General features: G+C 30.7%; 2 protein-coding genes and 1 non-coding gene across 6 annotated transcripts; 1 reads left to right on the top strand and 2 right to left on the bottom strand.

Annotated features, from left to right (window-relative positions):
• Positions 1 to 6,502: 6,502 nt before the first annotated feature.
• Positions 6,503 to 6,916, bottom strand: LOC137822232 (basic leucine zipper 4). Its single transcript, XM_068627128.1, has one exon. The coding sequence runs from the start codon at positions 6,914 to 6,916 to the stop codon at positions 6,503 to 6,505; it is 414 nt and encodes a 137-aa protein (XP_068483229.1).
• Positions 6,917 to 11,970: 5,054 nt separating this feature from the next.
• Positions 11,971 to 20,021, bottom strand: LOC137821255 (uncharacterized). 4 transcript variants are annotated; one of them, XM_068625761.1, is made up of 12 exons: positions 19,830 to 20,021; positions 19,384 to 19,573; positions 19,146 to 19,220; positions 18,018 to 18,124; positions 17,437 to 17,497; positions 15,400 to 15,459; positions 15,213 to 15,287; positions 14,365 to 14,517; positions 13,633 to 13,687; positions 13,069 to 13,191; positions 12,495 to 12,724; positions 11,971 to 12,248 (listed from the first exon to the last, which is right to left on the bottom strand). In XM_068625761.1, the coding sequence occupies exons 1-12, from the start codon at positions 19,859 to 19,861 to the stop codon at positions 12,225 to 12,227; spliced, it is 1,185 nt and encodes a 394-aa protein (XP_068481862.1). In that variant the 5' UTR covers positions 19,862 to 20,021; the 3' UTR covers positions 11,971 to 12,224. The 4 variants fall into 4 exon arrangements, with proteins under 4 accessions (XP_068481862.1, XP_068481863.1, XP_068481864.1 ...); XM_068625762.1 differs by having other exon boundaries at positions 15,213 to 15,283; positions 15,396 to 15,459; positions 19,146 to 19,236; positions 19,830 to 20,011; XM_068625763.1 differs by having other exon boundaries at positions 19,146 to 19,236; positions 19,830 to 20,011.
• A 59-nt stretch (positions 20,022 to 20,080) lies between these two features.
• TRNAD-GUC (transfer RNA aspartic acid (anticodon GUC)) lies at positions 20,081 to 20,152 on the top strand. Its single transcript has one exon. It is a non-coding gene; the product is annotated as a tRNA-Asp (tRNA).
• Positions 20,153 to 22,976: the final 2,824 nt, after the last annotated feature.

Genomic DNA, 22,976 nt, shown 5'->3' with positions numbered 1-22,976 from the left:
TATTTTCTTAAACTTACGTTAAAGACAGTTAAACTAATTTCTGAGCTATTAAATCAAACGCACTTTAGATATTAAAATGCAACTCAAATAAAAAACCAAATCATACTCTAATTAAATTAATAGATTATGTTTTCAATTTTTATTGATTTAAAAAAAAAAATCTCTTAGAGTTATACTTCATCTCATTTTGTAATTTAACCAACCATCGTGCAATCTGATTTGAAATATTCTCACCTTACTAACCTTTTATCCCTGCAACGGGACCAGAGATTAATCCTGTTTTAATTTTAACCAGTGAACGATTAAACACTAACAAGTATTACAAAAAAGTTTCGGTGAGGAGTGAAGTTGTTAGTATAATAGTATGAGAATAATGTTTTAAGTCTAACATCATTCTTTCTCGGCAATTGCTTCCTACACCATATTATTGCACTCAATTGGGAAAAATCGAAAATACTCTAAAAAAATGGAATATATATAAAATTATATTCTGGATCTCCTTTTCCAGAGCACAATAATCTCTTCCGGATAATTTTTTCTGGAAAGTATTATTTTCAGTTTCAGATTTTTTTATTCGAAATGAGATTTTGATTTTTTTTCCGGATTTTTATATCCGAAACACAAAAATCTCTTCTGGATTTATTTTTCCGAAATGCATTATTTTCAATTCTGGATTTTTATTTCCAGAATAAAGGGTATTTTCGTAATTTTTTAAATTATATTGGGTGCAACTTCAAAAATGTTGGGTGCAGGGAGCATTTGCCTTGTTTTTCATTGATTATAAAATCAGATCGTGGGCCGAAAGAGGGGCTCGCAAAAACAAGGCTTCTCCCTCTCTACTTGAAACATAAAAATATGGGCTCTCCTTGAATTTTGGGGCAATTACTTTCTGCACCATATTAATTTCAGTGTTAAAGACGAAGATACCCTTAAATAAATAGGATTATACATTAGGGATCCTCTTTTTCGAAATGTTTCCGGATTATTTTTTTCCAGAATGAATTTATGTATTAAGGATTATTTTATCTAAAATGTATTATTTTTAATTTCGAATTTTCATTTTCAGAATAGAGGATATTTTTGGAAATAAAAAATTATGTTGGGTGTAGGAAGAACTTGCCGAATTTTGGTTGAGACTGTTTCTCCCTTCACTTCTACAGCTTTTGACACCTCCATTCTTCTTAAAATAAAATAATATTTTTTATTTTATTGATGTTTTTTAGTTTGGAATAAGTGATTCGAGAAAACACATTTGGTAGGTATTTTCAGATTATAAATATCTTTCCGATTTTACAATTTAAAATAAGTTTTTAAAAAAAGTACATTTCAATCATAAAATTCAAAAAGTATTTTCATGTTATAGAATTTAAAAGGTATTTTTAGGAGATTCAGAAATCCGTAATATATTTTTAATTGTAGAATTTGTAAAATATTTTCATATCAAAAATACTTTATGAATTCTATAATTTAGGAGGTCTAAATAGAAAAAAAATGTTTTAGATTGTAGAATATAGAATATATTTTAAAAAAACGATTTTTTTGCCAGACTTATGGGATGTTAGGACAAATTATGGGGTGGAGGAAGAAACATTTTTTGTTGAATATACTAAGGTTCTTATATGGTTCCGTGTTGTTGGGAAATTAAATATAAGTCTGGATTTTAAATTAGGTAAAATAGAATTAATAATTAATATATAGGAAAAAAAAACAGAAATTTATTGTTTCAAGTTTTTAAGTTCACAAGATGGATGTTTAAAGACGTATATGGATGTTTTTGAAATTTTAGGAGAACTCAAATATTGAATATACGAGTTCCCTTTTGAAATCGTATTCTGAAGAATACGTTTTTAATTAAAATCAAATTAAATCTGAACCCAAAAAATAGAAATAAAGAAATCGTATATATAATTAAGGAAAAGTAGGTTTTTATAAAATATTTTATTATATAATTAAAGAATGGTTAAGTAGGTTTTAAATTTTTATTATTATATCTAATTAAAGAATGACTGGTTTTTAGAATTTTTTTATTATGTATAATTAAAAAAATAAATATAATTTTTTAGTTTTAAATATATTAAAATTATTTTGTATTCTTAATAAAATTAAGTATGTAATACTTTAATAATACAAAACAATATAAGTAAATTATTTTAAGAAAAAATATAATTCATATGATAAAAAAATTATGTTGGTAAAACCTTATTAGATCCAAAATATTAAACATAAACCGAAAAATTAATGTAAAAACTTAAAATTAATAACGTTAATTAATTTTTTTAATTTTCATATAAAATAAAAAATATTACAAGAGTTTACCTTATATTATTGTTGATATGGACAATTTATTTTATTATGATTTTCAGAATATTTGTTTGAGTTATTTATAAGTGATTTATTTATTTTATTATATACATTAGTTATTGGTTTGTTTAATTTCTTACAGTCCATGTGTAGCTTTGGGATGAGAGGTTCATCAGGATAAAAAAAACTTATATTCTATTAAACTTTAACTTAAATGCAATTAATAAGTATATAATGTAGTTACCCATTACTATTAAAACCATATTCTATTAATTTTAAGTTTTTTATACTTAAAATTTTAAAAACCCGTATTTTAATACTTTACTTTTCAACACTTAAATAATATTTTCTTAAATATGATTAAATCAATTCACGTAGAACACTCTAATTAGCTAAAAACGAATGTCAATAAGTTCGTGGTCTAAAAAACAAATCAATCATCTTGTTTATAACATCATTTTAACTCTTGAATTTGTCCGCCTATAATAATTTAAGTTTAAATATATATTTTTTCTTAAAATACAGTAATATTTTTTTTTTTTTTTTAAAAGAATTGTTTGACTTTTATTGTCTGTATCTTTTTTCGTTCTTGTTACTTACTAATATATATTTTGTTGAAAAAAACTTACTAATATATTTGTTTTCTACATGTAGATAATTTGTTTTGAGCCCCGAACAAATAATTTTCAAAAGAACTAATGTTAAATGATCATAACATCATAGGGATTAAAACAAATAGAATTACATTAGAAAGACTAAAACAAAATAATAAAAATAAAAAATAGAAAAAGGAGTTTTTATAGAGACTGAAACAAAATATTGTTAGGAATTAAAATACAACACAAGTATGGAGAAAAATATATTTAAACTGTGTAGTTTTGTATAGTAATTTGACATGTAGTTTTTTTTTTTTTCATTTGACCACACAGTTAATAATACACAATCATGGATTGATTATTTAATAAATAATATATTGTCCTAATGAAGGTTTTCTATGATTAAAGCTATCTTACAAATCATTGTCAATGCTTCTAATCAGCGTTATTAGGTCAAAAGTTAGCATTGCTTTTTATCTAAACCTTTCGACTAAACAAGTGTCTGGTTATCTATAAGAACTTGCCTTTGAAGAAAGTGGAATAAACACAAGGCATTTACCGACAAACCCATAAATTTATTTTAGTAATATATTTTTTAATATTTTTATTAAAAATATAAATACGTGCACTTTTACAAATCATAAACATTCTCTCACATTTCCATATTTTCAAAATATTAACAGTTTTTATTTTCAATACTATAAAATATTAGAAAGAGAAAGTAATAAAATTAACATTAGTTACTTTTTCTTTTATCTCTTATAACTTTTTTAGATCAAGCTAAAAAATTGTCTTACGAAGACAAAAATAAATTTTCATGTGGAAAAAATTAAATATATTAGCATAAAAAAATTATGGAAGCAAATATCCCCAATATGTCACTAACTATGGTCAACCAGCAAAAGGAAAGCACCAATCGGACAATAACACTTGTTGATTTTGTTATGGCCAATAATATATTTTTATTATTTATTTATTTTCTTTTAACAAACTTTCTGTGATGTTTCTTTGAGGATTTCATGGGGGCTACAAATCTGAAATTGAAGTTCATTCCTTGCACTTAGACAAAAAAAGAAGAAGCAACACTTAGGTTATAACTTTTAACCAAATAGAGACTCTTCATCTATCACTATCTAATATCTTCGATTTAAATGCATTAGGCTAAAAATATTTTGATGTTGTCTACTAGTAATGCTTTATTCTAACTTACATCTTTATAGATATGGATTTTTTAATGAGAGAATTGACTTTTTGACGTGAACAAGTCTCGCTCACCAATGGATGAGATGTTTATTTGATTTCATTCATTCATTTTTAACAAAAAAATCATGTGTCTATTTAAAAGTTTAAGATAGCATCAGTTATTAACTTTTTAATTATGTTATTTTTTAACTAATCACCATGGTGGATGTAAGGAAAATTATTAACAATATCATATTAAGAAAATAAAAAGTTTGGTATAAATAAAGACATTAACTACATTATTATTATATATCATTTTAAGTAAGCCTTTTTCACAAATATTTAAGCAAAATTTATTCTACGTCTATTTAGTTTAGCATGTGATTTTACAAATTAAAGTATTACAATTGAGATGTGCTATACTTTCCATTGTTGTTTGAAATTCATCGAAAAATAATTTTATTGCTTTTACTTCTTATTTAATAAGTTCCTTTCGTGTTTTTGTATATTCTAATGAATTTTTGAGCAATAATAAGGAATATTTTAGAATGAGTATGTTGGAATGTGTGCTATTAACACTCCTATTTATATATTTTCAATCAATAAGCTTACCAGTTGATGCAACTAGAGAGGATGATATATAATAGTCTCTATTTAATAAAGAAACTCTTAATAAAAAATAATGTTTTTATTCAAAAATATATTTTTTTATAAATAGATTGTAAATAATTCATATAAAAAACTATACTATATAGCATGAGTATCTTGAACATTATATATTTTTCCTTGAGTGAACCTTTCATATATCATCAAGAAGTTTTTAATTGATACAAGAGATTTTTGTATTAATCAATTCGCTATTTTTACTATTTTTCACTACTTGTTTGAGCTTATTACCAAGTCGTAAAATCATTTTTGATACCTTACATATATTGTTTCTTTTAAATCTCAACAAATTTTTAATGTTATAATAATTTGCTTATAAAAAGTTTCACAAATTGAATTAGTAATATGTTTTAACACCATATTAGATTTCTTACCTGTTATATTAAAAGAAATTACACACACACAACTATTTTTAGTTTCAAAATGCATATTAAATAAAGTTTTTTATACATCTGGTGGAAGGTATTACCTAAGGAGGTACAGTAAAAAAATGTGAAATTGTGGAAAATATTGCAGAAAATGAAATATTTATATAGTAAAAACGTATAAATATTTATTGTGCCGGAATGTAATATTTAAGTTTTAACAGTAAGATTAAATGCAAACACATAATCCCTAATTTTAGAGCATTTACAGTACGAAATATTTGTAAGAAACTCTTATGAGATTTTATTTTAGTTTAGATAGATATTATCACGTTATATTTTTTTTTTATAAATTTGTTCCAATAATTAGGTTTTATAAAATTTATAATTTAATTTTTTTATTTATACTTTATTTTCTTACAATTTTTAATCATTATAATTAAATATTAATTTTATAAAAATACATATTATCAATATTAAAAGATTACTTTTTATTTTAAGATTCCTGTAAATTATTTTATTAAGGAAATGCTCTTATACTTTTGTTCTCTTTTCATTACATGACTGTCATCTGTTACTTTCTTTCTTCTCTCTCACTTGGGCGAATATACCATAAAAAAGGACACTATTATTTGTTAACTCATGTCACATCGCTGCTACAAAAAGTACTTTTCGTCACATGATTAGAAATAATCGTTCACGTGTAGGTCCTATGTATGAGCTCACAACCTCAGGTTTTTTGCCACTTGTTTTTTTTTGTTACACGAAGGAATGAAGATTATGCAGAAAGACACAAAAAATTAATACCAAGTAACAAAATGCATGGATTCCTTGATTTGCCAATAGCTAGCATATTTACATTATAACACTGTATGAGATTCAGACTTTCTTGATACCAACATTAACATATTCCACCAAGATGACCAAACCCTATTCATGGTTTTCACCATTCGCTGATGCTGCACAAATTTACAAATAAAAGTTCCCAAAAGACAAAGATAACAACAACATGGTAGACCTTCAAAATCCTACATCGTACTTCCATCAACCTGGGGCTTCTTTCACCAACCACACTGCACGTACGTAACCATGTTTTCCTCTTCCTAGACCTAGAAATTGAGCAAAAAACCCTAAAAAAATAACGTAAAGGAGAGTTCTTTCTAGCTAGCTATGGCATTCATTGCTTTTCCCCTACCGCGATGCACCAACCAAGAATTTTGGATGGTTCGATGCATGAAGTATGAGAACTTTATTCTATAATTATATATGCAGCTAGTAACATAGAGAAGTTTAATATAAAAAATATATATGCAGTGTGAATGGTTTTTTACTTAGTTTTTATGATGAAGGAGAAGGGGTATGTAAGATATTATTAATGTGAAAGCATGGAGGCTAAAATAAAAGGCCACATAGATCCGAAAGAGTGGCCATAAGGGAAATAGCTTCGGATTTAAGATGATCGTTATGTAGGGATAGTAGGAGGTGTTGGTGCATGGTTGAAGCGACTCGGTTTTTGAGAAACCGGTTTTGGATTCTCAACCGGTTCATTTGGCTCGTGAGGTTCTCAAGATGCTTCTTCTTTTTGTAGCGGGACCTTCGGGCTGATTCCCGGTTCGATTGCATGCGTCTCACCTTTTTTTCCTCTGACGAGTAAACCGTCCGGTTCGATCCCTGGGAACCGGACAGCAGGCTGGCCGGGTCTCTCGATTTGTTTATGAGAGAAAACAGGTCTTCTATTTCACTTTCGGTCAGCATGGTGTGGTGAACCGGAGAACATGGGAACTGAACCGCTTCGTGGAACAACATGGCTTAGAAGAGCAAAAAAGAGAGAGAAAAGAAACCGGGAAATTCAAAAGAGTGAACCAAAGAGAAGAAGGAAGGGGAAAAGGGAGGAATGGAAGCATAGGAGAGGGGTATTTGAAGGGGTGGGGAAGGAAAATGTGGGGCCCATTAGTGCAAAAGATTTTGGAAAACTAATCTCACTTAGCATACTGGTCACAAAAAATATTAATAGTTTATTTTAATGAATGTAAGTAGGTTTTGATGGTAACCTTTAGAAAAGAGTGATTGGTGAATATAATTAGGGTTTTTTATGCTAAGTTTTTTCTTTTGACTTTAGGAAAAATAAAAACTGCGGAGAGAACATTTGATGCAAACTTTAGTGTGTGGGGTGGGTGGTGGGGATTCAGATGGGGTAAGCTTTTTTGTTAAGGTAAGAAAATTAATAGAGTGTTCTTTGGGGAGATTAGCTTTATCTTAATGACGAAGGATCAAGCAAAAACACATAAACAACAAAGGGGATTAGAAAGCTGAGGAACACCAAAATTACGCTTTAATTTTAATTAGAAAGCAGTGGTGAAACTGTTTTTTAAATAACATATCTAACTTCTGCCACACAAACAAAAGAAAATTGAAATAATGTAATAAAAATTAATATTGAAATGTGGAGTAAATTCATTATTTGTGAGTAAGTAGTAGTCAGGTAGTGAGTGGTCTATGTAGCTTTTTTTTTTTAATGTTTGTGACCAGAAATCCACTATTTTCATCTCCCGAACCCACGTATCCATGGGTTAGTTACAGGCTTCAATCACTTTGAGTTTACACTAACAAAATTTAAATTCAGAAATGATATACGTTTAATTCTATAAAGTCTGATACAATAGCATGCAAAAAGTGGAGATGAAAAGTACAAAAAGTGGAGAAGGAAGGAAGGAAGGAACGAAATTAATCTTACTTTATCAGAGTAAAAACATTTAGTTTTGGTCGATTAACTGTGGAAATAATTCTACAGCATGAATAGAGAAAGAACATTGTGGTACCATTTTAAAAGCTAACAGGTGAAAAGCTTTAGTTATCATGATAGGACGATGAGATTTCCATATTGAATAATTTAGAAAAGGGTTCCTGAGATATTGTGTAAACGACCAATGGAATCTCTAGAAAAAAGTGAGCTACTGGTATATTTCAAGTAACAGTGTTGTTAAGATGACAGGGATATAAACAAATACACAAAAGAAAGTGAGTGGGCAATCTAAAGTGTGTGGAGGTGAAAATAAAAAAAGTAGATAATAAAAAGGGAAAGGAAAAGTGAGTATTTTATCTAGCCATGAAATGTAGATGCGTTTGTACACACATGAATGTGTTGATTTAATGGTATGAAGTACATTTGTCTTTCCAAAGTAATATGATGTAGCCTAACCTGATGGGCATTGCTAAATATGCATAGGTTGATGTGTGACTTCAACTTATTTGTTACACAATAGAGAGGAATATTCTTGGGTAGTTTTCTTAGTTGAGCATATGGGGCAATTTTGTATTGGTTGGTAGTTGGTTCCCTTGGACTATTAGCAAATATTAAAGTACCAATGTTGAGTGGGGATAACATGCAATCACTTGGGTTGCCATTTTAGTTAACCTTGATTAGTTAAATGAAGGGAAAAGATAATGAAGCAATCCCTTTTTTTAGCTTGCTAAAGTAGCTCGCATGTGCATGAATGCAAGTAAATGTAATGGAAAGAAGAATAGTACAATTTAGGTGCTTCTCCTTTATCTTCTGCAAGGCTTTCTTTTGGTCACTGCCATTTTGCCTTTCCTAAACCTTAGGCAGTTAGTAGCACCTTGTGGCCGCAATAACATTACAACAAACACTGTATTTCATCTAGTTAATCACTTAGCTTTTGCTTCTTTAGACAATAGGGAACAAATCTCCAACACACAGGGAATGACCAAAGGAGAAGGGTCATCTCATCCCTCGTGGAAAGTTTCATCTTATAATTTGGCCCCCAATTTTTTTTTTGTTGAAATCTTTTCGCAAATTATTACAATTTAGAAAAAAAATTACATATAGTTTTGGAGTCTTTGACAGTGATTATATACTTTTGTGATGCGATCTTTATCTACTAGCTAATACGATTTTTGGGAGGAATTAATTGTTGGAGGGTGAAGCATTATCTGGTCAATGAAAGTACAACTATTCATAACACCAAGATAAGTGGCTGAAACTCGTGTATGATGACGAAAGGAATGCAATTACAATGAACTTAGTCATGAGCAATGCACTCTATCATTTGCATGAGATGCTGAAAACAAATAGCACTCTTAAATCAACTTGAAAATCAAATTTAATTTCTGAAGATTGTACACTTGGAAGAAGTAAATTCACTCATTATATGAATATAACTATATTCAATGCCCAGAATATTATTATATTATGATTAATCACATAATTCACGTGCTCAAAATCTCACAACTATTAAAAATCAAATCAAATTATAATATCATCAATTAAAAATTAAATTAAATTATAATATACAAATTAAGTTAAAGTCTACTTTATAAATTGGGAGGTTTATTGAACCTATTATATTATATATAAAGACAAAGCTCATTTTATTTTATGCACTTTTACTTGTTAAATCTATCAATTAAAAATAAAATCAAATTATAATAACACCATTTAAAAATAAAACTAAATTACAAGTTAAATTAAAGTCTACTTTAAAAACTGGGTGATTTATTGAATCTATCATATCGTTAGACAACCTCATCTTATCTTATGCACTTTTACTTGTTAAGACCATAATGTCCAATATTTATTTTTGAATAAACTTCTTCATTTTCATAGAAAAAAAGTTAGTTTTTCATCTAGATATATTAAATTTTGCAAAATATAAAAAATTCATTTATTTCCATCATTATATTGACAGCAATAAAAAAAATAATAATTTAGGTAGTAAGCCTATGACTGACAAAAGATTTCTCAAAAGTAGATTAATTTAGGTGACAGTTGCAACAATATCTGCTATAAAAAATAATAACAATAATTGGTCAAAGTAGTAAATAGATTATGACTTATTATTAATTTTTGAATCTTAAAACCATCACTTTCATCCCTTAGAAAATATTTGATAAAAAAACTTGAAACTAAACCGTTTCGGATGATTTTAGGACAACTATTAATAATAATATTGTAAAATAACTTGAATAACCGAATGCATTATAGAGCTAGAGTATGCAAATAATTGAATTCCTGCTAATATAACATTACGAGAGAAACATAGATTAGAAAAACAACTATAAGAACATTCATTTTGGTCTATCTAATTAACTAAATAAAAGACTTTTATGTCGTTTAAAATTGTCATAATATGAAAAACTTTAATCCCCTATAATTTAAAAATTAGGTAACGTAGTGAAGTTGTTGTCGAAAAGATAATATATATTAATAATGATAATAATAATATTAAAATGAATGAATTCGCAAAAAAAGCTGATGGATGATTTATGTTAGGATAGTCATGTCAAAATCCAATCTAAATTCAAATAAATGGATTGAATTCATATTCATTTTAATTAGATCAAATTTATTTGAATTTTTTTTAAATTTATTTAAAATAGATTAAATTTAGATTAAATTCACTTTGTCAATTAGACTAACTTGTCCCAGACCGAAACGATTCCACATTGGTCCGGGCTCGGACAACTCCACATCGACCTGGGCCCAAACAAATCGACATCGGCCTAGGCCCAAACGACTCAACATAGGTCGAGCCCGCTAGGCTCGACATCAGTACAAGCCCACTCAATTGGCATCGGCCCAGGCCCGAACAACTCTAGATCAATCTGGGCCCGGACAACTCAACATCGACCTGGGCTCGCTCAGCTCGATATCGGCCCAGGCCCACTCGACTTTGGTTCGAGCCCACTCGACTAGACATTGGTCGGGGCCAGCTCAACTTGACATCGGTCCAGGCCCGAACGACTCGACATTGGCCCGGGCCCGCTCAACTCGACATCATCCCAGGCCTAGACGACTCAACCTCGGCCCGGGCCCGCTCCACTCGACATCAGCCTGGACCCGGACGACTCGACATCGACCTGGGCTTGCTCTGCTCAACTTCCATTCGGGCCTGCTCGACTCGACATCAACCCGAGACTGCTCGGCTCGAAATTGGCTCGAGCCTGTTTGACTCGACTTAGGCCCGGGCTTGCTCAGTTCAACATCAGCCCTGACCTGCTCGACTCAATATGGGTCGTGGCCCGCTCGGCTCGACATCAGTCCTGGCTCGATTGTTTGGATATCGACCCAGGCCTGCTCGACTTAATACCGAACCCGAAAGACTTAACTCGACTAGACATTGGCATGGGCCAACTCGGCTCAATATCGACCACTCGGCTCGACTTGGCCCAAGGGTTGACTCGACTCGACTTTGGCCTGAAATGACTTGGCTTGACTTTGGCCCATACCGACTCGATTCGACTTGGACCCGAACGACTCAGCTTAATGTGGACTTGGGCCGACTTTGCTCAATATGAGTCTGAATTGTCTTGGCTCAACCTAGATCGAGCCAAGTCAAAATCCAACCCAAAATGCAATTTAGATAATCCAGAAATGTATCCAATCTATATCTAGTCCATATCCAATTAAATGGATTGGATTTAAAATCCAAAAATATGGATTTGGATTTGAGATAAATCAATTTAAATGGATTAAAACTAATATGGATTTAGATAATTATGGATTGAATTTTATAAATTGAATTTTTTGCCCACCCTTAATTTATGTAGCCGCTTAAAAATAAGAAACGAATATGGTATTTTAAGAGTCAACCACTTATATTTGTGACTAAAAAATGCTAGCACTAACAGTCGTGGATAAAGTCATTTATGAAAATTAATACAAAATGAGGATACATATTTTTTCATAAATAAATCCATAAAATTAAAAGTCCCGTTTTTAGTGGCAATCGCTGCCTGCGTGCAGTTCAGCTTTGACCGAAGACAAGTTTGTTTCACCTTCTATCTCTAGTGGAATTCGTTAAGAGGTATAAGTAACTTTTGAAATAATTTAAAAAAATGCCTTAGTCGGGAAGAAGCTAACCCTAGTAAATGGAAATATAGAAATTACAATAATCCAACATATACACCAACTAACATAGATTACCCAGGGATACACAACCCAACACCAAATATACACATTTCTGAGTATGCACGTGCACGACATGCACGAAAGACAACTCTGTCAGAAGATAAACGAATTTCATTTCTAAAAAGGTAGTGTACCTGCAGATAACTCCTTTTTGATTTTCTTTGCGCCCACAGATAAAACTTATGATCACATGTTAACTGCAGGAGCTCCCTAATTTGACAATCAAACTTACTGTAATCAGGCACTAATCAGTGGAATAAAATCGAAGGGTAGCAATGAAAATAAAACATGCCATTTAAGCTAAGTAGGCAATTAATCTTTAATTCGAAATGTGATATCAGAGTAACACCACCCAAACGAAGTAAGTTGTCAAGACGAGATACATATTAACATTTTGCTAAAAGCCATGCCATTATGCCATTTCATTTAACCCAATTGATCAACACAAAACCTCACCTTAAACAGAAGATCATATGCAATATATTCCCATGGCAATGATATGGACATTAAGCTGCACTTCAAAGGTATCAACTCATCAAAATTTGAGCTAGAGGCAGAGGCCGCTGCATAAGCATGCTTTGCTGCTACTGATGCGGCAGAAGCTGCTTTGCGGACAATTACACCAAGCCCAAACCCTTTCTTTGATATAACTGGAGAAAATGGGCCCGAATCTTCCTGGCTTTGATCTGACATTGCAACAGAGAGATTCCATTTCAGCCATCTTTATATCTATCTTTCAATTGATAAGATTGGAACATACACAAGCTTCACAACATATTTGGCTAGAATAGTTAAACAAGAAACAGTATTGCCGTGAGGCTTTGATCTTTTAACCCCATAAACATTGTAGAAGCAATTGCTACCCTAACAGAACAAAATTTAATACAGGATCACATAACGTAAAACAAACAATAATACATATCTTATTTTCTTAAGTCCTGTAATACAGAAATCCTGGAAGGTAAAAGATCATAGCATGTCAAGTATCAGCGCAAATTTTGGAAATCCCAAGCATAAAATAGTTTCTTACCTGCAACACCAGAAACAGCTACCTCAACTTCTCCTCGGCCTCCAGGACCTTTCATGTAAATCCTGTCTGTTTTGCCAGAAGAATGGCCCACTGATAAAAGGCTCCCAAATCGGGACCTGCCAGCTGCAATGAAGCAAGAGGAAATATGTTGTATCTGACTAAAGAGACAACAGATATATGGTATGTAGCACCCATCAACATAATGAGCTTTTCGAATTTTCCGGTATGAAGGAAGTAAAGTGTTGCCGCAGCAGTTAACAGGGAAAGTCTCTTTAAAAGAAGAGAAAAACAAACAATGTAACAAAAGATTAATCCATTAAACTGCTTTACATATGAAAATTTCTGTAAATAGAATTTATGAAATATCATAATAAGGTTGGGAACTGTTTTTTCAGCAAGGATGAATAAAATTACCAAACCATGGTTAATGGATTTGTAAAATATTTAGACATTCAAAATAACATTGACACGTCAAGTCAAGAGAAGCAATATATCCACATATCCGGTAAAATACTTTGGTTACAATATATGTTAAATGTGCAAAAATACATCCCCGAGCATTACCATCATAAGCATCTCGAACCATTTGATAGCTGACAAATCCTGAGAAAAGGGTAAGCTGCAAATCGAAGATATCAGAACATCAGAATATTTAAACGTTAGTTATTTAAGAAGTTCTGCATAAGTTAAGTTTTTATTGTTGACATACTCATTGAATAATTTAAGATATTTGAAGAATTAGACAGAGAATGTTGAAAATAAAACTTGGTTCAGCAATAAAAAAAGGCATGATAGCAGTTAGATAAAATTTTAATTTCCATTTACTTCTCTATTTATAGGTTATAGAGGGCATCTCTGAAGAAATCACACTTATTTTGAAAGGCCATTAGGAACTAACAGTCTAGCATGCATTTCAGGTATGGGCTTATTATGTTGAACTTAGCTGTTCTGTCACAGTATGTCCTGCAAACAAATTGTTTAAACAATTTGTTTCATCTTATAAAACATATGAAGGTGGTATGAATAGTTTCATCTTATAATGTTCATGCTATAATCAGCTAAATGTAAAGACAGTCCTCACATTTCAATTATAAATTACAAGCACTATCTTTAGCCCTGGCATGTGCAAAAACTGACAAATGTTCCAGCTGCATATTTCATCATTAACATCAAAGCATGTAGAAGGAACATACAGTCCATATTATGCAGCATTTAAATAAAACAAAAAACTGAGCAGATTATCAAAATCTGAAAAGCAAATAAATTTCAAATATAGTAACTAAGAAGTAATTAAACCTTTGTATCCCTTTTCTTAGCAGATCTTGTATGGACTTCCAAAGAGGAGCTATTACTAGTACTACAATCACTTGACACCTTCTCACTTGGAAATGCTGCCCCATCATGTGCGTTTAGAACTACACAATAGCAATGATCTTTTTCGGTCAAAACCTGCGGGGAAATAAAATCACCAAGACTTCATGAAGTCATCACAATCAGAATGCATAACGCATTCAACAATGTCTACTCTTGATATGGGGCAAGTCAAGAACAATCAACCAGAAGAAAGCATTCATACAGAAAATAAATACAACATGACAATGAGAATTAGGAATTTAGCATTAATATCAATAGAAATTCAGCCCTTGACTGAACGACATAAGCATTAACAATTATCAAGATAAGCCATTAATCTGTAACTAGCATACATTTTTTTAAAAGGAAGTGGAAATTTCACACATAAATAAAATAATGGAGCCTTTCAAGATAACCGTATTGCTGCATAATTAGGAGATAATTATCCGTAATTAAGTGCAGATTTCATTCTCTATTTATTAGGACATATTTGATATCTTTTAGTGATTTGATTTGATTTATATAGCTTTAATTACTTATTATTTCTTTCCTTAATTAGGTTGTAAACAGTCTACATATTGAGACTGTAATCACATTTATAAAGATATCTCAGAAATACATTTCATCTAAATCTGATTTGCAATATGAAACAAGTCAGATAAAGCAGGGCATATTTACAAACTATCACCTTAGTTAACTAGAAAATGTAAACCACAGCATCAAAAACGTATAAACATTCCATACATGAAAGGTGACTAAAAACGTAATAACTTACTAAAGTGATTTATTACCACAGCATCAAAAGTAGAGTCAAAATCATCAATTGCAAAACATATATCTGGATAAGCAGGAGTCGTTTCCACTTCCTATACACATCAAGGACAGTGTAATTGTCAATAAAAGTATAAAGTATCCAAAAACAATAGTATTCATTCTTTTAAATATCAATATATAAAAGAAAAAGGTAGGTATACTTGCCTTTTTAGAGTCCAATTGAAAATTTACACGACTTGGGGATGCATAAACAGTCTTCACAATCTGAGAAAGTACAAAGGGTGACACTGCGAAATCAGAGGATATTATGTGTATTTTTACATTTAGAGTTTTAGACATTTTAAACTTCCAACATACCACTGTTAGGCATATAGTACTGAGAATAAAAATGCACTGGCTTAAAGTTTCACAGAAAAGGACCCTCCAAGTCCAAAATTATGAACAAATCCTTATTGACAAACAAATTTAAACTACAACACCAACAATAGGTTGACCGTAGGAAAGAACAAAACAATCATAGTTGTAGACAATAGCATTCTCAAATCTATAGCCATTTCAAAGGGACAAAAATAGTTTAATGTAGAACTTGAATGAGATAAAACATACAATGATGTAATACATAGAAGCAAGCAAGGTTACCAAACTTGAGAGTTTACATGAAGTCATGGGAACTCGGTAAACTCGAATGGTAAACTCGTAAGAATTTACTTCATATGAATTTTCTATTATACAAATAACATACTAATTCAACATTTCAATACCATAATTAAGCAAAATAAGTCCACAATACTAAATACATAAATTCATACAAATATTACAAAACATAAATTGTTAAGATGAGGATGGACTTGGATCGCCATCAGTTGAACTTGATCCACACATACATTTAATTGCTCCCTAATTTCAATTATTAATTACAAAATTAAAAAAACATATTAAATTTTCTATAATTAAAAATCAAAACTGAAAAACACCACGTGAGCAGAGAAGAGCAATTAAAATTTAAAAAAATTTATTTTATATAGCTTAATAACCGTGAGCAGAGAAGAGCAAATCAGAACTACAAGAGGAGAGAGCTGCGTGCACAAAGAACAGCAAGGAGAGAGAATCACAAGTGTAGAGAATTGCAACCAGAACTACAAGCAGAGAGAAACACAACCAAAGAGCACAACACCAGCACACAACGAAACAGTGGTGAGTTTGGTGTGATCACATAAGAGAATGACATGAAGTGAACCCTAATCCATGAGGTGAAGGAGAAGAGGAACCTCATCGCGGTGAGATTTTTTATTTCCGAACAAGAAATGACGATCATTGGCGATGTTTTGGGTTAAAAAAGAAAACCCCTCTAGACTCGCCAACTCGATTGCAGAGTCACGAGTTTGGCCGAGTTCACAACAAGTCTACCGAGTTTGTTTCCGAGTCAACTCTCCCAAATGGGGGTGGGAACATAAACTTGAACGAGTTTACAAGTTAACTCACAAGTTTGATAACCATGCATAGAATGGAATAATACCAACTACTGGAAAGGAGTTAAATTAAAGTCACAATTTATTACATACAGGAATGGATGAGGATACATACAGGAATGGATGAGAAATAGGGTTCTTGGCAACCCTTGATGAAAATGTCAAGAAAGTCTAAATCAAGATTTTAAACTGATATAAAAGGAGGATATATTAACCTCAAAGTAACAGAAATCTATAAATCACTTACAGTGCCACACTTCCAAATTTGAAGCCATTACAACTGAAATTCATCATCATAGAATTAAAGTACAGCCTGGAATTGTGCAAAGATATTTCCAGCATTCCCAACAGATCTTTATGGCAATTAATCAATACAGAAAATAAAAAAAAGGAAAAAATGAAACAGCTAGAAAGACAGGACTGAAATATTTGGTGTGGGTTGGGGTGAGCCTGAACAATACCAGAAGAACTACACCTTCATAAAAGAAACTAAGGTTCCAAAACATGCCAAAGCAGTATCTTGAAGATGGATATTATTCATCATCATCCCACCAAAACAGGACTTAGGGCTGATAAATCTGCCATTTTCTCTGAACCTTAAATTGACATATATCACAAGATTTGTAAATTCAATTTTGACCTATGGATATTAGATGACTTAAAAGGGGAGAGGAGAACAAATAAAAAAAAATCAACATTATCTTTTACAAACAATTACAAGTAGAGGAAGTGTGGGCAATGCAAATAGGAGAGAGATTCATTATACACTTACCTTGTATATAGGGGATAAAGGTTTATCCTGCCCAGCTCGATGATTAATAAGATCCTGGTGACTAGAGAAATAGATAACTCAAATCAGATTGCCTAGATAAAAATGATTGTGGGGAACCTATGAATAATAACCCTAAGTTGTAAGGATTTTAAAAGTTTATGCAAACATTTTATTGGCCTGAAGAACATATATATGATTCTTCTTTTAAGTTGCAGAACGTTTCAATCTGAATTTGCAAGTTACTCTAATTACGGTTGAGAAAACGATGAGGCAACAAAAAGTATGGAAAAAAACTGCTGAAACTGAAATGAGCTTTGGTATTTGGCATAAAGGAAATCTTGTTGGTGAGAAATGACCGAATAACAATGCAATCATACAAATCATCTATCTTGCCAATATTTAAGAAAAAAAGAGATCGGTTCTTTGGAGACTTTGCAAAAAAATTAACTGATGCATGCACATGACCATGGTACAAATTAAACAAATTTTAGAGGCAACCTGAATGGTTGTGAAACCATCTAAAAGATTAGTAATAGTGAAACACAATGGTGGAAACAAAATTAAGGAAAGAAAATCATTACCTGCAAATTGCAACAGTTACACTGAATGATGTATGGGCAATTAAATTCAAGTAAAATGAACGCCTCCAGTCCACATCTATAGAAGTTTCATCAACTAAGTCGTGCAACTGGTGGAGAAAAAGTGAACAAAATTATTTGGCATCACAATGGTTGGACAACCAAATCCTACGTAATAAACCATAAGGATTTTAGCAATTAAAAAACAGAACTGGTTAACAAGGTAAATAACGCCAAGCCACATGATACATAAACACCTTCATGCACTCAATACTTGTCACAATTCAACTCATACTATGCCCAGGCCAACTTTAAGCGTTATGTTTGGATAAGTGTCTTTGTCAATTCCAATGCACCAATAAAGAACGAAGAAATTGTTGCCTAAAAAAATACTTTTGGGCTCTCCAACTTTAACCTCAAATTAACACAAACTCAAACCTAGATTCTAATTAGGCTATATCTTACATTTTGAGTAAGGCATAAACCAAAATTCTAACACGGTATGAAGTTTATCCTAATGGTTGTTATTAAACCAATTTCTATCGCTGTTAAATGGGTCATTGCAGGATCACATGTACGGTAGATGTCCAGTCCTACAAATCTCATTGAGATGTTCAATCCTAAATGTGAGGAGTATGAGTCAAAGATATATACTGACTAGTGATATGACTAAAATAGCATACATAAGTAAGCACAAGCTAATTTAAAGGCCCAAACCAAAATAAAAGAGGAACAACTTTTAAAAAATGAGATTGGATTAACATGTTGGTTTGTTATAAGCAATTTTGAATTGTTTAACAATTAGATATCCATGAATGCCATCGACACTTAAAAGTCTCAAACACCTATAACAATAGTTTTCACCTTGGATTGCATGAACAAGGGTAAAGGATCAATCAGTAACAAACATTTTTTACTTGTTTTTGCTCTTCTTTGAGATGTAAATGATTCAGAGGAGAAAGAAAAGTTAGAATACTATCATCATATACAAGAAGCACACAGGAAAACGATTCATCGTATAGCGTGAAAACATTGACAACAAGCACTTTCGGAGTTTGAACTTCTGCAGACCCTTATATTGTGTTTGCACACGTGTAAGAGATTTTGAATAGATTTTAAATTTGAATTTACCTTAGGTGCCCACCTGCGTACAAAATAAGGCTCAACGCTCTCTGTTTTGTTGTTGGAACCAGAAACAAGGGAACCCTGAAGGAAAACAAGACTTCTAAAAGGATCAAATATTGCTTGCATTCCAACTTTAAACCAAAGAACATAGCATAAAGATAGTAATTATAAATCACTAATAACCCGTTTGAACAAAGATTAACAACAAATGAACCGAAAAAATTTTAAGTTGAAAAAGACATACCAATTTTCTGACAAAGAAAACAAGATCATCATCTTGGCGTCCCCTTGACTCCTTGCCACAGACAAAATACAAATCAAATACATCGTGCCAAAACCTCATATCCATTTCGATATCAGAAGCATCTTGCTCCTCAACTACCGTTTTCCCTATTAAGTTGGAGTGCTTCTTCACCATGCTCAACAATTCATACCTTAGGAACACAAATCAAATAAACTAATAGTTACAATTTACCAAAAAGAAAAAAGAAATTGATGCAGGACAGTATTACTAGCGCATCCAAAACATCAAAAGAAGAAACTGGGGAAAAAGATTAATGCACGATGCAACATCATGAAAGATTGCATTATCCTTCCACAACCGAATCATAATCATAAAATTGAACACGAGTGAAGCCACAAAAAAGAGAACGAAGAAGAACACAAACGTGATCGTGAAATTAAATGTACCTTGAGGGGGTTTCGTCTCCAACGCCAAGCATCTTCTCAATTGCTTTCTGTTATCAATGTTCAAGAAACAAATCCAGTTTAGGGTTTATGACCAAGAACAGTAGGCGATGATGAGCTTCCCAATCACGACAGTGTTCGAGAAGAAGAAAGAGTAGAGAAGTTGTTCGGTGCTTTGACATTACGACACACAACGAGGGGAACTTCCAATATATATAGGTATTTAATCTAGCTGTAATTTAATTAAACATCTGGTCGTTGTAGTATAGTGGTAAGTATTCCCGCCTGTCACGCGGGTGACCCGGGTTCGATCCCCGGCAACGGCGATTTTTTAACTTTTGATTACAACTTATTAATTTATATTTTGTTCCCTCAATTTCTTTTGGTAAGTATAAGCCCGTTGTAGAAGGACCCTAGGCCCAATTATGGCTCACGATCTCAATGAATTTTTTGTTTTGTAGGTTGAATTTTGTAATTATTTTTTAATACAAAAATTCTCCGCTCTAATTCCTTTAAAAAAATAGTTTTGTATTGTACAAGTGAAATTTCCCACATCACATAATCCAATCAAGTTGACTAAAAGTAATTATTTTAAAATTACAAAAGTATTTATAAATGAAAGAGAAATATTTATACAAATTTCATATATACTAGAAAAATGCGTCCGCATTTTTTATTTTTATTATTATTTTATGTATATTTATATTTATTTAAATAAAATATAGATCTATGTATTTATATTTTTAAATATCGATTTATATATATATATATATATAAAAGTTTCCAAAAAAAAAATCTTTAAATGAAAAACCAAATAAAAATAAAGATGATATTCGAGATTAAAAAAAAAATCTTAACGAATATCTTCATTAATTAAATAATAACAATAATCAAATTGTATAAAACATAACATTTATATTTTTTCTAATTTTAAATATTTACAAATTTTATTTATTATTTTCTTATTTGCATATTCTTATCAAGATTAAAAAAAAAGTAGATTGTTATTCTCGTAAGAAAAATAAAAATCAAATTATAATGTGAAATAGAAAAAAAAAACTAACAAAAAAAACATAGTGAAAGTGGAAGAAAAAAAAACAAAAGAAAGAAAGAAGTTGCTTAGTAAAAAAGAAATTAAAACAAAACTATAATATCATTCTTAAAATTAGTTATAAAGAGAAATAAAATAATGAAAAGAAAAAAAATAAGAATATGACGAGAAACTTCAGTAACAAATCTAAGAAAATATTTATTTTTTAATCAATTTTTTCTTCTACACAATAATGTCAGAACTCATTCATTGTCCCTATTAGCACCGACACCATCAATGACATCAGGATAACTTTGTACCTGTGCACAAATCTGAATGTCCTGTATTCAAGTAACGGTTTGGGATACTCTCTCTATCTTCTTCGTCTTCCGCCTCCAATTGCGGTACGAAAATGAAAAGCCGAGTAAAAGAAATAAAAATAAGGAGCATTAACAAATAAATAATCTGAATTTATACAACCTGTATTGATTGATCATAACAAAATAAACGATAATAACATTGATTCGTTAAGAAATATTTTTAGATTGGCGAGAATGAAAAAACAAAATAAGTTTTAGTGGTTTACATTTTTTTTTATGTTTCTAATCTATTTCATCTTTTCCACAACAATGCCGGAACACATTCATCGTCCTCGTCAACACCCACATCAATAATGACATATAACTTTGTACTTGTTGTTTGTTAGTTTGTTTTTGGGTTACTTTAATTTGGGCCTTTTCTATTTGTAACCCCTTTGCCCCTATGTATGACCCTTTTGTTAACTGCTTTTTCTTTTACATAATGCACCCTTGTAATTACTAAACATACTGAATAATAGAATTCTCTTTTCTCTCTTTTCACGTTCATCACTGTTCATTGTTGTTAATTTATGTTATTCTTTTTAGAGTTCATCCTGCACATTTGTTTTCTCCTTTTCTTTTTCTTACAGAGAGTTGTATAGATGCTTTCTTCATAGTGCTTCTTCACCACTGATTGAGCAAAGCCATCACGCCATCATCATCTTCCTTAAGGCGATTACTTCACCATTGTTTGGATCAATCGCCTTCACCATTGTTTGGATCAATCTTATTACTTATGCAAAAATCTGAACGTTCTGTATTCAAGGAACGGTTTAGTATATTTTGCTTTTCTATTTTCTTCCTCTTCCACCTCCACTTGTTGTACGAAAATGAAAAGCGAAGTAAATAAAATAAAAATAAGGAGCATTAACAATTAAGCAATTATAATTTATACAACCTGTATTGATTGACCAGAACAAAATAAACGATAATGATATTGATTCAATAAGAAATACCTTTAGATTGACGAGAATGAAAAAACAAACTAAGTTTTTTGTGATTTATATTCCTTTTTTTATGTTACTTTTTCTTTTTGTTTTTTTTTCTATTTCAATCTTTTTTTCTCACACTTCTCTCAAAGTTGCCTTTTGTACGGTGTCATTTTGCCCTGGCATTTTGCCCGGGAGTTAAATAACTGACCATCAAACCATGTTTCAATTCAAAATTTTATTTAACTTATTATTTTTAAATAAATGTAGTGCAAGTCTCTCAAATAATTTCTTTCAAATTTAATATTAACTTTTTTTAAAATTTTAAATTTAAGTAATTATAAAATGACGAAATAACCAAAATAAAATAATAAAATAAAATATTAATATAATGATAAAATACAAACAAGTTTGTGTATATAACTAAAAACAGTTAAAATAGGGAATTCTCTTTACATATTTATTTATTTATATATATATATATATAACTTAAGTTTTTCACACAAAAATAGTGTATTTGATTAGTTTTATTGCCTAAATAGACAAAAAAAAAAGTATTAATTATGAAATTGACAAATTATATTATTGTAACCCAAATTTGTTTTAAAAAAAGTCGTGTATTGCATAACTTGAATTGAGATGAAGATCTATACCTCAATTATATTATTTGTTCACAACTTTTGTTGAAATATTTTTAAACAAAAATCATCAATGTTTGTGAGAAGTATGCTTAAAATTATATCATTTGAGTGTAAAATAATAGAATTAAAATTGTTGTTAAAATTTTAAGCAAACTTGTCTAATCCATCACATGTTTAAAAACATTTCAACC

The sequence above is a fragment of the Phaseolus vulgaris genome, chromosome 9 (assembly GCF_000499845.2).
Source record: "Phaseolus vulgaris cultivar G19833 chromosome 9, P. vulgaris v2.0, whole genome shotgun sequence".
NCBI lineage: Eukaryota > Viridiplantae > Streptophyta > Magnoliopsida > Fabales > Fabaceae > Phaseolus > Phaseolus vulgaris.
The sequence above is the reverse complement of the archived record's forward strand: the minus strand, read 5'-3'. Positions and strand labels throughout refer to the sequence as shown.

Coding starts and splice junctions, on each gene's coding strand:
- LOC137821255 (XM_068625761.1), bottom strand. CDS start 19,861: ATGCTTGGCGTTGGAGACGAAACCCCCTCAAG. Junction 15,460..17,436: donor CTTTATCCCCTATATACAAG/GTAAGTGTATAA, acceptor GTACTTTCTCAG/ATTGTGAAGACTGTTTATGC. Junction 15,288..15,399: donor TTCAATTGGACTCTAAAAAG/GCAAGTATACCT, acceptor TGATGTGTATAG/GAAGTGGAAACGACTCCTGC.
- LOC137822232 (XM_068627128.1), bottom strand. CDS start 6,916: ATGTTGTTCCACGAAGCGGTTCAGTTCCCATGTTCTCCGGTTCACCAC.